Genomic DNA, 17409 nt, shown 5'->3' on the forward strand with positions numbered 1-17409 from the left:
CACCGGTCTGACTCTCTGATTTACAAAGTGACACTGGGAAATCCTTTTGATTTGCCTGGGTCAAAGTTTCCTCTGTACCTAAAACAGTGCTAAGATAGTACAGGAATACATCACCTTATTGTGCTTTGCAGATGTTGTACCTTCACAAAAGGAAGGTTTGTGACAACTGTGCGCAGAGCAAGCCTATCAGTGTAATTTTTCCAACAATATTTGCTCACTTTGTATCTCTGTGTCCCATTTTGGTACTTTTCACAATATGTCAAAGTTTTTGTTATTATTGTATTTTTCGTGGTGACCTGGGATCAGTGATGACCACTCACTGAAGGCTCAGATGGCCATTAGTGTTTTGAGCAATGATTTTTGATTAGGGTCTGTACATTGTTTTTGTAAACACAATGCTATTATACATGAATAGACCACAGTATAGTATAAATGTAAGTTTTATAATGCACTAGGAAGCCAAAAAACTCATTTAACTTGCTTTATTGCAGTTTTGGCTTTATTGTGGTGGTCTGGAACTGAACCCACAGTATCTCTGAGGTATGTTTGTAATGACAAGTAATTTTGGTTGAGATCTCTACAGTTTATAAAGAGATTTACATGCAAAATATCACTTGATTTTCACACAAAAAAATTATTAGATATAATTCTATTTCACATTTTGTTTGTAGGCTTTAAAAACTTGAAAAGAGGGACGCCTGGGTGGCTCAGTCGGTTGGGCGACCGACTTCGGCTCAGGTCATGATCTCGCAGTCAGTGAGTTCAAGCCCCGCATCGGGCTCTGTGCTGACAGCTCAGAGCCTGGAGCCTGTTTCAGATTCTGTGTCTCCCTCTCTCTCTGACCCTCCCCTGTTCATGCTCTGTCTCTCTCTGTCTCAAAAATAAATAAACGTAAAAAAAAAAAAAGTAAAAAATAAAAAATAAAAACCTGAAAAGAGACCAACTCACTAGGTCATTTGGAACGCAGCTCTTAGGACTCCCTTGAATTTAAACACTACAAATGAAATGTCTTTCTTGAATAAGAAACAATAGTGGATAATGTTTATTGAGTGCTTATTTTGTACCAGATACTACTACTAGTGCTCTAACTTAAGTAATTCTCAAAAGAACCCTATGAGGCAGGTGTGGTCATTATCTGAATTGTATGTACTAAGATATGAGCGCATAGTACTTTAGTAACTTTAACAAGGTTACAAAGCCTGTAAATAGCAAAATCAAAATTAAAACGCAGCGGTCAAACTCCAGAATCCAATACTTAACCACCAGCCCACCTGTCTTATTCTGGCTCCAACTCAGAGTTTCATCTCTAGGCTTTAGGTGGCCATTAGATGGACAAATAGAAAATTTGCAAACTTTAAATTTTTGCATATAAAAATTTACATATAGTGACTGTTCTGAACTAATCCCTCAACAACCCTTTGAGGTAGGTATAATATTTATTAATATTGATAATACTAATATTTATATTATTTTAAGAGTGAATAAATTGAGATTCAGCAAAATTACTCTTCTTTCAATTTTCTCAGTGAACTGCAATCCTTAGATTCCTTGTCTTTCCCCCACTCTTACTTGCAGTCAGGGACCTCATTTTATGTATCTTTAAACCCTTCTTAAGCATCACAAAAGAACCAGACGAACATTTGTTGAATGCCTGATTTTTTGTAGATACTTTTTACCTAACTCCTTGAAATATCCCTATCCCATGTGCCCTTTTAATGAAATAATACTGAAAAAACAATGATGCTAGAGGCAAAGAAAGATCCTGGGAGAAAACTTGAAAGAACAGGGAAAAAATTTACAGATATAGATGTCATATTTTTAGAATATCAAATATAATTTAGACAACTTTTTTTTGAAATTTTACTCCATAAATATGATTTTCTTATAAAAAAGGCAAACCCTTTATATGAATATTGAAAAATAGATTGCAGAGCACTTGGGTGGCTCAGTCGGTTGAGCATCTGACTTTGGCTCAGGTTATGATCACACAGTTTCTGAGTTTGAGCCCTGCATCGGGCTCACTGCTGTCAGTGCACAGCCCTCTGTCCCTCTGTCCCCCTGTCTCTCTGCCACTTCTGTACTCACACTCTCTCTCTCAAAAACAAATAAAACATTAAAAAATATATTGAATAATTGAATATTCATAATTAAAATCATAATAGATACTTGTGTGCTTATTCCATATAGACCTTTGCCTGCTCTGTTAAGCTTCTTAATCATCATAATCATAATCCTAGATATCTGATTTCTTATTAGTTTATTTATAAATTATGAGTGCCTATGTCATAAATGCCTTAGAGTTGTGTTGGACACAGAATACATTTTCAGTGTAGCATACTTCCTGGCACAGAGTAAATACTCAAAAAATGTAGTGAAGAAATTTCAAAGGAATTTCAAGATATTACATTTGAATACCCTCGTTCAGTTAGCTTATCTATATTAGATACTGCCCATTTATATTATGAGATGCATGGAAATATGATAATATGTTCAATTTGAATCAATATTTATTTATTTATTTATTTATTTATTTATTTATTTATTAACATTTATTTATTTACTTAGAGAGAGAGAGAGATTGCAAGCAGGGGTGGGGGGCAGAGAGAGGGGAAAGAGAGAATCCCAAGTAAGGTATGCACTGTCACTGTGGAGTCCTATGCAGGGCTCAAACTCACCAACTGTGATATGATGACCTGAGCCAAAATCAAGAGTATGACACTTAACTGATGGAGCCATCCAGGCACCTCGATAAATATATATTGAGGTCATGCTGCGAATCAGGTTCTAGCTGATATTTTCAGCATAATATCATTTATAATAACATAATCATTATAATAACTAAAAGATAGCTATTATTGTAATTACCTAGCTTAAGAAATTTAGGATGACAGAGAATAAACATCATATAATATAGTGATTAAAAGCCAGATGGTATAGAGTGCTTAGACTGAATCTCATTTCTCCACCATTTACAGGCTCTGATTTGTAGTAAAATGATTAAACTCAGGGCTCTGTTTCCTTTTGACAAAATAAGTGTAATAATAACAACTACTTCATAGGATAGGAACTAAGCAATAAATGAATTAATACATATAAAGGGCTAAAAACAGTGCCTGGCAAGTTGTCAGTATGCAAGAGGCATTATCAGTTTGTAGTAAATGATAGAATTCAAACACAGGATTTCTGTATCTAAAGCCCATACTTTTTTCATAAGCATTTACTCAAAAAAAAGTTACAAAATTTTAAGATTTAATGGGAATAAATGACCTTTTTAATAATATCAATCCATTATTGTTCAAGTGTGTTTGGAAAAGGAAGTGCTCAAGCAATTCAATCAAGAATAGCTTATGAAATAAATTTAGCAGACTGGTTACTTACTTTGGCAATATGGTCTTTCATTTCTCCAACTCCAGGTACCATTAGGAAGGCATTCGATAGAAGCAGGGCCTAGTCCATGGTAACCAGGGTCACAGCTGAAAACTACCTTAGTTTTGTATTCATAATGGGAGCCATTCACAATTCGCCATCTTCCATGTTCCAAGGTAAAGGAATTGATGCTTGGACATGTAACAACTATACAAAAACCAAGAACATAAATGTTAATAAGTCAGTCATGTCTCTTGTACTTCTTCACTGTAACTTAATCTATTCTATTGCCTACATCACCACTGCCTTAATTCATTCACTACTGTGCCATACAAGTCTTTAGCATTTTTAAGAATTTATTTTCCATGTTAATCTTCTCTACTCCCCCAGATCTATGGTACTGCTCGAAGTTCCTTGAACATGTTCTACTATTTCACACTTCAAAGTCTGTGTACATATTATTCTATTTACACAGAATTCTTATTACTACCTTACCTCCCTCTACTCTCTTCTTTCTTTTCTTTTTTTCTTTTCTTTTTTTTGGATTATCATATCAAAATTTATTCCTTAATATAGAAATACATGAAATATATTTTAATGGTAATTCCAATTATATTAGTTTGTTAAAATTGTCTCTTTTCTTTGAAGCTGATTTAAAAGTATTCTTTTGGAAATCTTTTCTCCCAACTTTTATGAGATATAAACGACAGGATGCAGAAAAAAGGGAACCCCAGTACAAGTTGGTGGAAATGTCAACTGGCACAGCCATTATGGAATATATATATGCAGAGCCAGTATGGAGGTCCCTCAAGAAGTTAAAAAGAGAACTACCATGTGATTCATCAATCCCAACTTGGGTATACATCCAAAGGAAATGAAATCAGGATCTCAAAGAGATATCTGCACTCTCATGTTCATTGGAGCACTAATCACAATAGACAAGATATGGAAACAACCTATTATTACTAATTTAGAAATTTTGGAAGGATTATATTTTGAGGAAATTTGTTTTATGAGAATGGTGTTTTTGTGCAAGAAGGTGTTACAAACTTTGGCTTATTCAAAACCTGTTCAACACGAGTAAAACAGAAGCATTATTAAACACTATGTTAAGACTGTACATAATTGAACTTTCATTTTAAATGAAATGCCAACTAAATTGAAACGTTAGTATTAAGTGAGAAGAAATAAGTGAAATATAGAGACAAATAAAAAACCTTACTTAAAATAACATTTCACAATTCTTGTGCTAACAAATATTTTATCAGAATTATTTTCTGTCACCGTTACCTAATATTCACTTACCTATTAAAGTAGTAATGAAAGCAATGGGAATATTCTAAATGCAAGTAACCTGAAGAACACCGACAAAAGTTGAAAGTTATGCATCATTTCAGCAATATCTTTTATCCTTATAAAAATCAGAGCCGAATGTATTGGAATATAATTTAATTAATTATAAAACTTTACATTTTTTCAAGGACTTGCATATAGAAAATACATGTTCACTAATGGATGGATTTTTATAAAAGAAGTGGAACTTTGTTATGTAAAATAAAATTCACTTTAGTTTTTTGACATACATATTCAGGAGTTTCCAAAAATGAGTGGAAAGTCCTTATACAGTCTTCCAATTGTACATAGTATAAGACAGCTTAATTAACTTTTATTTCCCTCTTAGACATCACACTTCAGTCCAGGGATTAGTTCGAAAAATGCAAACAATACATAAAATTTTAAAACATACAAGACGTGAATAGAAACACAAATGATACCATTTCTTCAACACACATACCAACACAGCGAGGGGTCTTGTTATGATGGCTCCAAGTTCCATCCGACTGACATATGGCAGTGGTAAGTTCCTTAGATGACAATCTATATCCGTCATTACAAAAATAGGTAACGCGCGTTCCTACCAAGTAGTCTGTTGTGAGTATTCCTCCATTTGTTGGAGCTTTAGGAATCCCACAGGAAATTGCTAGAACAAATACATACATACAAAATCAGAGAAATAGAAAAATACTTAATTTAGTAGATAAGTCTCTTCAATTGTAAGGCATGTAAAACTATTTGAGATTTTATTAATTCCTCTGAAACAATTTCAGAATATCTCCTAGAAAAGCTTTCCTGAACTATAACTTTTTGAATAATTTATTTCAAACTCCTGTTGAATGTGTTTCAGATTGGTGAATCCATACATTATTAATGTTTTATTTCTTGGTTTCTTACTTGGTTTCTTGTCACTGTGTGCATGGTTATCAGCACTCTATAGATTATATAAGAATAAAAATTGGGTAAATATAGTGTATCTAGGGCTAGTCCATAATTGGGCCACCACATAGCAAGTTTGGTCAATTACATTTGAGAGATAATTATTAAAGATTACAAAGGTATTGGTAAATAATACTCATCAAGATTTTTGCCAGGAATACAATGCATAGATGCATAGGTTTATTTTACCTGGAAGCTGGATATTGCTTTGTCTTAGGTCCAAACTCTATGTGCTTAGGCACCATCCATAGAATATCATGGGTATGGATATGTTTAACAAATACAGTTCCCGGAAATATTGTCTTAAACCTAGTTTGAATCATCCTGCATTTCACTGAAATGTCTTAGATGTGTTGGTTTTCATCTGCAATAAATCTGATGTAGGTGAAATTAGTTTTACTATAATGTGACAACTGCAGTCAACATTTTTATTTTAGTTAATTGTATATCATGTATTTTCAAATCTTATAAATGTTCACATCTTATAAATTCAAATGACTATACAGATACACTCTAAGATGAATTGTTTGCCATCTTTGCTCTTCAAGGACATTATTTGTGTCTTCAAAAGTAAACAAACAAACAAAAGACATAAGCTTTCAATGAGTATATTTGGCAGCAAGACACTAATTAAAATGAGATTTGTAAATTTTGTATCATATTCAGATATGTGTAAATATTTATGCATATGTCTGCAGAAAAATTAGTATATTTGCTTACTGGTACAGTCCAGAACCAGCTGGAATATTGTAATATCTGGCATATGTACTGTATTACCTCTATGAAATGGAAAATTTCTGAGTTCTGAAATACCCAATCTTACAGGTTTCCTATAAAATATTCTAGTTATATCTATATTTTTCTCATATTAAAGGAAATAAAAGAACAGAAAGCTATGAGTTTGATTTAATACTTACAGACCTGTGTTCTAGTTACCTACCTCTCATTTCAACCTAAATTTGTTTCTATTTCTCTTAGAAAAACTACTATTTAGGTGTTTATTTTTAATTAACCCATGCACATTTTACTATAAAGTGAAAAGATCTTAGTGAAATCTATATTAAATTCACAAAATTGAATGGCAGACTTCCTACTGGTAAATGGTTTGATCTTTTGTAGTCTGATAACCTGCAAATTATGAACAGAGAAGCAGTGATGTTGACTTAATAAATTATATAAGCAATCTCATACAATTATGTTATTATCTGTGCAATCTAATTATAGAGTCTTCAAAATCATGTTGCAAACATAAATGGTTCCCTGATGTCTGTTCAAGCAATGCTTATATTTCCACTTAGGACTTTTGGAAATTTCAATTTGTCATAAGTGATCTCCCTACTGAACCCCACCAAAGACTGTGTATTTACTGATTTTTTAAAAATAAACTATACATTGTTGGAGTAGTGTAGGTTGAACTTAGATCACAATATAAAGGAAATATACTTTAAATAGTATAAGTTCCATATATGTGGTTAGTATAAAATGGCTATATTTTAGAACTAAGAAAACGACAACACGCTAAAATGATAGCACAACAACTATGCCTGTGGGTAGATTACAACTTAGCTTCTCAGCAATAAAAAGACAACAAATCAAGTTCACAAGAACCGTCATCACCAAGTGGTTGTCAAAGACACTTCACTCAAAAAAAGTACAAATTGAAAGTGAGGCAGAGAATGCAAACTGTTTCTATATAACACTGTACTATACTCAACTGTATAGTGTGATGAGACTGGTTCAATTCTTGAAGGAGAGGAAATCAATGAAGGGTCACTTGATGTATAGACAAATAAATAAAACACCTACCCAAACCCAAACAGAGATAGCAGACTAAATTTTCTATCTTTTACTGTGCTCACATTGTGCAATAGTAGTTCAAGTAAATATATACGAGGACGCATAAGGAGACTGAAGGAAAAAAGAATAAAAATGATCGAAGAATTTAAAACAAATTTGGAACAAAACAAAAATTTGCATAAAAAATAGCTCTTCCCAATGACATTTAACCATTTCATTTTAATTAGTTCTATTCAACTACAGATAGGTCACATACAACAAAGGTTTTTATTAAATAATCTTTTTAAATTGTTTTCATGATAATAAAAGATCAATTTTGGAAATGACTCCTTGAATTATAAATATGTTATCATTTTACTATGTCGAATATCTTTTTAATTTGCATTTTGATTTAACTATTCTAATTGTGGAACAATTTTAAATCAGGAACAATGGGGAAAAAATTACTCCATATGTAAATGTCATATTGCATACCAAAAAAAAAATCAATGAAATTATAATGTTGATTATAGAAAGCAATTTCAAAATTTTAGAAAGCTTAGGATATTTTTTATTTCTTTTTTTTAAAATATTTTTATGTTTATTTATTATTGAGAGACAGAGAGACACAGAGCGTGAGCAGGGGAGGGGTGGAGAGAGAGGGAGACATAGAATCTGAAGTAGGCACTAGGCTCTGAGCTGTCAGCACAGAGCCCGACACAGGGCTTGAACTCACAGACTGCGAAATCATGACCTGAGCCAAAGTCGGTCGCTTAACCAACTGAGCCACCCAGGCGCCCCTAGGACATTTTTTATTTCAACCAACAGTTAATTATATTTGCTAAAGGTTTCTTAAAGATTATTATATATATCTTATATAGATAAGCAATAATTACACAACTGAAATGTACTAGTTCAAGGTCAGAGCATTATAATATTTATTTAAAATATATGTGATTTAGAGGTTATTGTTTATATATTTTTCTAAATTCCCATGATTCTGAAATTATAAGATCAAAAATTCTTTTCCAAACCAGTTTAGGGAAATTAATACTAAGAATTTGTGAATACTGCCACTGTTCATTAGGCAAAGAAAAGCAGACGTTTTGATAGTTTACCAAAATATATCTATTCAGCACGAAGTCAGCTTTCTCAATGTTGGGGTTACCCACTAAGTTAATAACTCTTCACAGATTTCTAATAAGTAATTAATGTTTCCTCAAGGAAACAACAGTTTTTTTTCATTTCTCATTTATTTATGCATGTATATGAGAGTTATCTCTTCGTGAATTAAAATTGTAGTTTAATAGGTAAAAGAACTCATTTTGGATGTCTATCAATACCTATGCTTATTTTAACTTGCTGTTGTTCAATTTTAAATTTTAATTGATATATTTTATATTTTATTTGTTTTATATAAATTCCTTCTGATAAGCAGATTATAGATAAGCCCCATTATTTATTAACTAGAACATTCTGCATTTTTTAATGTAAGGGGTTTTAGTTGTTTAATATGACTCTATATGCTGGGTAGAATACATCAAATAAAAAATTAAATTTCATATTGAAACATAATGTGATATGTTAAGTATTAAAATTTTTTCTAAGTCCAATGACATTAGAAACTCTTGTATAACTGATATTGCATTTGTCTTTGTGACTGTACCTAGCTAAGAGACAAGATCTAGTCCAAAGATCAAAAATGTGCCATTTGTTGAATAAGAAGCTCGAAATTCTGTTGCTATGTCAGAATAAAATGCTCAGACAGTGCCTCAATTGTTTCTTTATATATTTTTTAATGTTTACTTATTTTTGAGAGAGAGAGAGAGAGAGAGCGCACAGGTGGGGGGGTGGGGCAGAGAGAGACACACACACACACACAGAATCTGAAGCAGGCTCCAGGCTCTGAGCTGTTAGCACAGAGCCCAACACGGGGCTTGAACCCATGGACCATGAGATAATGACCTGAGCTGAGGTGGGATGCTTAACCAACTGAGCCACCCAGACACCCCCTCAACTATTAATAAAATGCAAGTGAAAGGGAAAGACACATCTCTGTTAAGTTAGCTAAACAGTGAAGAAAAAAAAATAACGTGGTGGTCAGCTACATTTTCCTATTTTAAATTTGTTGCTCTGAGAGCACATTTTTGCATACTCAGAGTGCATCTTCAGTGACTCTGCCCACTCTTATCCTCTGCTTTCTCTCTGCAGACTTCACATTAATGCAGTCTCCAGCTCTGGGTCGATCATTTTCTGACAACAAATTCACGAGAATGGTAGACGTATCAATAAAGATGTATAGGTGTATGAGTGGTTACAGGAAAGGCATAAATCACACAACAACAAATGAATTATAAAACAGTGTGTATCACATTTCTCAAATTTATCATTCTGCATTTTTAAGTCTTACTTTCATGAAGGGCATCTATACTATGCTTCTGAATATTTATGGTTTGGGAAGTTCCAATGACCCAAATGAAAACGTTAAATGAGGTTAATCTTTTAATGCATTTGGGGATAATATACTTCACCTTGACAAGCAGGGACCGGTGCATCCCATGCATGATACCCATAGGAAGACTTTCTGCACACAGCACTACTTTTTCCAACGAGTCGAAATCCTCTGTCACAGGCCCAGCGGACCACACTATTAAGTTGTCCACCCGTCTGACTGATAATGTATCCATGAGGTGGAGATTCTGGTGTGCTACAGTAGAAAGCTTTTCAAAAGACAAAGGAATCACTGTATAATTAATGAATCAGAAATTCTTTACAATACAGCATGGTAAAAAAATCTAAGTGAATACTAGTACTTAAAATAGGGCAACTGCCACCTGTGTGAATTTTACTTCATATGAACATAATATAATTTTCTATTTTCTTCACAATCTGTTGAAATAACTTTTGGGAGACAAAACTATCTCTGAGCTTTCTTTTAATTTTTTATCATCATGGAAGATGCATTCTGAATTGAAATACACATATTTTCTTTACACCCTACAGGTTGAAAAGCCCTACAAATATTTCAGTGAATTTTAGAAACTGTACTTCTTGTCATTTGAAAGACCCATATGTAGGGTGCCTGGGTGGCTCAGTTAGTTGAGTGTCTGACTCTTGGTTTTGGCTCAGGTCATGATCTTGTGGTTCTTGGGTTCAAGCCCCACATTGGTCTCTGCACAGCCTGCTGGGGATTCTCTTTCTGCCCCTCTCCTGCTTGCTCTCTCTATCAAAATAAATACATACAATTTTAAAAATTTGAAGAAACTAAATGCCACAGTCTTGGTAGTAATATTTTAGGGCATGTTATTTACATGTAACTTTGAAGGTATTTCCAGACACCTATATCATGTTAGGTCAAGCATTTCATTTTGGTTGATTTCTAAATAGACCCCCCACACTCCATAATCCTCTCTCCCAGTTTATTAAAGAGTTTCCATGCTGTCAAAAGTGCTTACATATGGTGATAAAAATGTCAATAAAGTAAAACTTTCTTCATCTTTTGAAGTCTGAAATGTCAAAAGATAATGTCAAATAGCTTTTTCATATATATGTACTTTTAAGGCTATTCAGCCTGGCAGGATCCATTTACCCTTTGAAACTTCAATGTATTCATCTGAGAAAATAAGACTTTAGGGGTAACTAGTAAGAAAGAGATTGGACCTGGAATACATATGTCATAACCTATTATTTCTAAAGAAAAATTTACAATATGTCAAGCTATTCTTGGGGTTAAAGTGGTGCTTTCAATATGTTTATATCAAAAATTTTCAGAAATATCAACATAAATAAGGGTTTAGTCTATAATATAGTCAATCTAATGATTATAATTGATTGATTTGAATGTTTTCCCTTTAAGTTATTATGATCGTTAAAAATACATTTAATATGCTGACTTTTAAATTCCATCTTTGGGCACAAATTTAATAAAAAGACATTTATATTGTTCATATGATAGAAATATAAATTGAAATGTGAAAAAAATTTAATGATGACTGTGCATGCTTAAATTTTTTAAAACACTTCTTTGCATATGTAATAATATTATTAAAACTTAACATAAATATATTGTATGATAAAACTTACATACATATTGGTATTATGGTGTCAGTGATAAGTCAATTCTAATATGTAGAAAAAAAATGTTAATCAATTAAAATCAAACTATCATCTTATAGTTTTAAAATCAAAGTAAACAGACAAAATAATTTTATTTGTATATGATATAGATGCAAATTTATATAAATAAACAAATTTGAGAGTATATTTTTAGAACTGAAATTCAACATTTATTGAAGGCTATGCCTAGAATTTTTGTCAGAATTGTTTATAATTATAAAGTAATTTTCCATTGAATTGATTAGCAATGACCCATGGCTTGGGGAGACATGATCAGAACACGATACAGAAAGAGACGCCTGATTGGTTTTGAAATATTCAGTTATTGAGCACAAACCCATTCCTCTGACATGATTTAGGATGCCAAAAAAAGGAATATGAACTTAGAATAATGAAGAACTATTTACATATACTTATTCAATAAGAAAATATTTGGCTCAGAATCATTAGACCTGATAAACAGGAAGGGGCATAGAAAAATTATTTCATCTTGTTATTAAAAAGGAATTTTATTCCATATCTTTCTAAATATTACTCACTGAAAAGCAGTAATAACAAAACAATTATTTTTTCAAAACTGAAGGTTTTTAAAGGATGTGCTGATCACTTCACTTTCAATATTTAACTTACTTAGCAGGTATAAATGGATGGATAATAAAAACAAAGATTTTTACCATTGTATGTTTATCTTTTGTTCAACCTTATCATATAAAGGAGTCATTCAATAGATCTGATACACACAATTGAGCAACAGTATTGTTATTTTGCAAGAATTCAAGGGAAATAAATCTATTGAAAAAAAAGTATTGAAGATACCAGACTTTAACTTATAACTAACATATATGTCATAAATACCCTAAATGCTTTTAATCTTTTCAAAAATCACAAGAGAGATATTGGATTATTATCATGACAATTCGGAAACTGAGACACAGAGAGGCTACATGAACTGCTCAAGGAACCTCAGTGCAGGACTGTGACTTAGATTCGTATCTAATTGAATAGTATCTGCGTCTGTGCTCTTTAGCCACAGCCATACTGAAGATGTCGGTGGGATCTGTACTGAAGTTGTAAGTATCACATACCTATATATCTTATCCGGAAGCCTTTTTTGTTATTGCCATGATCTGCTGACCATTGAAGAAATACTTCATGACCGTTGCTTGTTACATTAAAAGGAGATGAATAATCTCCACTGAGGGAAATAAGCACTGGACTTTGAATATTTGGTCCTTTGGGAAGAAAATAATACAATTTAGACATACCTGAAAAATTATGTTCCAATTTATCTTTAATATTTTATATGTTTAGAGTACTATTAACTATGGTGACATTTTGCTCCACAAGCAATTTATATCATCAACAGTACCTTAAAACATATTATCTTTGTTTTAAACATTTAATTCCACAGCCAAAGAATCTATAATTTGTAAAATAATAAGCTTAAGTACAGTTTTCACATGGTATCTAGATAAACTTGATATTGATACTTCTAAAAATAACGGGGGAGATAAAACATAATCATATAAGCAATTGTTTATACTGAAGGTCTGCATGTAAAATTAGAGTAGTTGAGATGAATTTATGAATATGCAGTAAATATAAATGATATTACCATCATACACCTGAAGAACATCAAATTCCTTTTCTGTCTGGAAGAATTCTACAAACATGCTGATGTTATATCCTTTTTCTACTGAAATGCTCCAGGCACACATTTGAAGATTTGGGTAACTATCAGGATATCCCGGGCTCAGTATGACTCCAGTGGAATCCAGCCGTAATTCATTGGCAGGACAGAGCACTATCAAAGAAAGAAATCATTAACTAATGCTAGTGTGTTAGACCTAAGTTTAAACTGCATTTTAAACATTGGGTACTCCACTTTCATGTTTAATAATTATAAAGGAGACACTACTTTGAATTATGTGTTTGAAGAGATAATTTGTATTAAACTTGCAGTTCAAAACATGGAGGAATGACCAAAAAATTAAAAGATAAAACATTTATCTCCTTTGATTTCTTTATATACTTTCCCTACATTTTCTCATCTTCTTGTGTCCTTTCCCCGCTGCCCCTTTTGTTTATGTCTTTGCTTGTCCTTTTCCTTCCTTCCTTGTTACTCACTTTCATTTCTCCTCAAACTTTAACTCACTCAGGCATGTAGGGCCAGAGAAGAAATTGCACTCTTTTGAGAGTATTCATTACTGGCTAGGCTACTTCTGAACTCAGAGATGGGGGTAAGCCATGAGGATTTAACACAATTTTAGGTTACCAGTCATCTTTCAGTTCTTCGTGTTGTCTCCAGACCATAAATGTAAGACAAAGTATAACACTTCTTATTTCATAATGATACCACTGCTAGACAACAAATATATGTATATTCAAAAATACAGAAAATTTGTTATATGTTGACAATAAACATAATTATGATGTAACAGCCTCCAAAGTATAGTAAACTTTAATTGTTGGCATCAAGCATCATGTTTTGGGCCAAATACAAACATCTACTTAAATTTGCATTTGGAATGAGAGCGTGGGCAAGATGATCAAATTCTTGCCATTCGAGTGATGCTATTTCAGCCTTTTGTTTTTTTTCTTAAGAGTTTGAGTATTGGAGCTGCTCAGTATAGCTTACATTGTACAGAAGTAAACTCATATATACCAAACAGTATTTAGTTCAAATACAGAACTATCTACTTGTCAGAACAGTGAGAGTGGTTACAGCAAAATGTCCTGTGTGAACTATTGCTAAAAAGTTTTTAAATTTTGGAGAGACCAGTTTTGGGGTATTATTACTGGGGACATTCAGCTGGTATGATGGGCAGAGTAGACCACTTTTGAGAATTTAGTGAGTTGGAAATGTTTCACACGACATTTCCTAATCCAATTACTATGAATCAATTTCCATCTTGGAGTTAGATAATGTGGATCTCAAAATAATTAGAATAGCACCTTAAGCAGTATTCTTGTTTTTCAGTGTTTGCTCAAATGAACTAGGCTTGGAAACACCAAATATAGTTGCTGGAATATACACGAATAGATGAAGGATATATATTCATCACTTCCTGGGTACAAGGACAATGAAATACTTTGAGCTATAAAGTCTCCATGTAGTATAGGGATAGAAAAGGATATAAAAATAGTAGATTTTGGCAATATATAATTGCTCTTTAATCAAGTTGATAACTTGAAAAGAAATAATTTGAAAATAAAATTAACCATAACTAATATTAAGACACTTGAAAATTGACTAAAGAATATAGCATAGTTAGATATACTAAAAACAAAATACTAAACACAGAATATAGTAAAGCTAAAACATGTAAGAGTTGTTTTCCTTTTTTTTTTTTTTTTTGGCTTTTACTTCTGCTTCTTTTACTTCAATCTAAGATGTTTGCTTCTTGGATATGACTTTAAGATTTCTCAAAAATAATTAAGTAAATGGTAGCAGGTCATAAGCACTCTGAAAGAAATCTGACCTTTGCTTTTCATAAAATGAAAAATGTGTAAAATAAACAAAAACATTAACTTGACAATCGTAAATGAAATGAAAAATTTGAGTCAAAGATGAAGAATACATATTAGTGAGTATATAGCTATGGCATATTGAAATGACAGATGTATATCATCATATGGGAAGCTGAAGTAAGTTTAAGGAAGGGTTTATTTAGTGTGTGCTCAGCTATTTAATACCGTGGAATACTTAACTAAGTATCTGTTTGTCTTACTGAGCATGTGACTTCTTCACCAAAACCATTTAGCAACTTCATAGTTTGCCACAAAGTCCTCCAAGTTCAGTCCTTACCCACCTCCCCAAGTTTCTTTCCTGCTCCTCCTCCACTGAAGTGAAATGCTCCAAACATAGTAGATAAACTATGTGCAGCTTTTTGAACTCTGCACATTCATTCATCCGTGCTTCTGTTTCAAATGCCCTTTTTTCCTCTGCTGCATTTGAAATGTTACTGCATTTCAACACCCAGATGAAGTGTCTCATCTTCTGTAAAATCCTTCCTGAACCGCTCTGCTACCAATCTGAGCAGAATCGCTGATTTCCTTCTTGGTGTCTCTGCAATGTATGCTTTTATTACTGCAGTTAGCAATTTCATGGCTATTTCCTTAAATTTTTGGTGTCTCCCTTTCTGGGCTATGATTATTAAAAACCAAGTGCCATGTCCTATTTAGTATGTTGGCCCTCATATTCTAAACTGAATAAATATTCCAGATTACTTTTGAAAAACTGATATGATTCAATATAATTTACTTTAAGTACACAAATTAACCTATTTTCATACTATCCAACACATACCAAGAAGCCCTACAACCATCAAGAATAAGAGGAATATGTATTGATTGTGACTATATGTTAAGACACTGTTAAGCGCCTGATGTGCATTATGTAACTTATCCCAACAACTTTAGAAAGCGTGTACAATTCCTCCTGCCATTACACATACGAAGGAACCAATGCCCAGAAACTTTAAAGTGCAGAGGTGTCACAGGTTCAGCTGGATGGACCCTGCAGTTTTAACCACCGAAAATAATCACCCATTATACTTCATTTATATCAAAATCTTTGAAAAGCAGCACATTTAGCATTGCTTTCCATATTTTAACCATGATAAAGAAAACTAAAAAGGATAAAGGGAAGAATAACAGAATTGATGCAGACTCTTTTAGGAAAAGTGAGGAAACGTGAAGTAATTTAAGATAGACGAAAAAAAAATGTATATTCGTTCTAACAGACTCCAAAAGAATGACCATTTTGGCAAGTCTGTGAATTCAGTCAAATAAAGCAAAAAGGTAAAGTTAGAGTTTTGGCTTAAGTACCTGGTCAATTAGTTAATGTAATAACACTGCATAAACTAATTCTGAGAGATGATTTATTAGGGTTTAGCTAGTACCTGAAGTACCATTATGAAATAAAAATTAGTCTTTTTTTGTGTTCTCGATAGTACATAGACTAGGAAGAGATGTAATTATTAATCAGTAGCAACTTCTGATTGTAGATTGAAAGTTTGAGTGATGAGGGATTATTAAGTAATTAAGGTATCTAGATTGTTTTATTTTAATTTTCAGAAACTTATTGAGATCCAGATACAAAAAAATAATTAAGTGTTGCCCTCTAAGAACTCACAAAAAATTTTATATATTGGAGTCAAAGAGAAAGTCCTGACATGTAATTGCTCTTTCACACCTTCTTGTGTCTGCCCAAGTTATTTTCACATGTATAATTTCCCAAAAGGCTAAAATTGTATCCTCCACATTCACATCTAAATGTTTGAATATGTACCTTGAATAATCCTAAATGGCTAAAAGGAAGTCTTGTGTGAAGGAGAAAATTGAATGAATGACATTTAAATATCAAGATTATAGGTGATAGGCTTCAGAAAACCCAAACAACTTCTAGATGCTCTGAAGTCATTGACTAAGAGCAAAGAAAATGCTCACATTGGTGTTCGTTTTTACCTCCAAACATGTCTTTCCTTTTGCTATTGTCAAAGCTTCTTGTGAAAATCCTTCCATTTTATTGCAAGGACTCCAATGGGGTAGAAAATTAAATGTTAATCCCTACTTATAGAATGTTTGGACTAATAAACATGCTATAACTAAGAAACGTAAAAATAAAAGTTTTGTTTTTGGCTCATTTTAATAGATAAAGTTAAAGGTCTGTGCAAGAAACAGATTTCCATTTCTCTGGAATAAACTCCAATGAAGGAAGTAATCCAAGAAAATCTGGGGAGGGATTGTCAAATTCAATTCAATTTCATTCAAATAAACCACTATTTATAATTAGTTACTATGTGGTGGGCTCTGTTTTGGGCCCTACGGGGTTACACAAATTAACAATACGTTATTTTTCAACACCAAAACTCT

At 32.6% G+C, this 17409-nt stretch overlaps 1 protein-coding gene across 7 annotated transcripts in view; it reads right to left on the reverse strand.

Moving 5' to 3' along the window:
- The window catches only part of CSMD3 (CUB and Sushi multiple domains 3), a 1245869-nt gene that overhangs the window by 79014 nt on the left and 1149446 nt on the right, over positions 1–17409 (reverse strand). For all 7 annotated transcript variants that reach the window (XM_045049906.1, XM_019823045.3, XM_019823042.3 and 4 more), the window contains 5 exons: positions 13148–13336; positions 12618–12764; positions 9948–10136; positions 5162–5347; positions 3379–3573 (listed from right to left, as the gene is read on the reverse strand). In XM_045049906.1, coding sequence (XP_044905841.1) covers positions 3379–3573; positions 5162–5347; positions 9948–10136; positions 12618–12764; positions 13148–13336 — 906 coding nt within the window. The remainder of the gene's footprint in view (positions 1–3378; positions 3574–5161; positions 5348–9947; positions 10137–12617; positions 12765–13147; positions 13337–17409) is intronic.

Source organism: Felis catus, chromosome F2 (assembly GCF_018350175.1).
Source record: "Felis catus isolate Fca126 chromosome F2, F.catus_Fca126_mat1.0, whole genome shotgun sequence".
Taxonomy (NCBI): Eukaryota; Metazoa; Chordata; class Mammalia; order Carnivora; family Felidae; genus Felis; species Felis catus.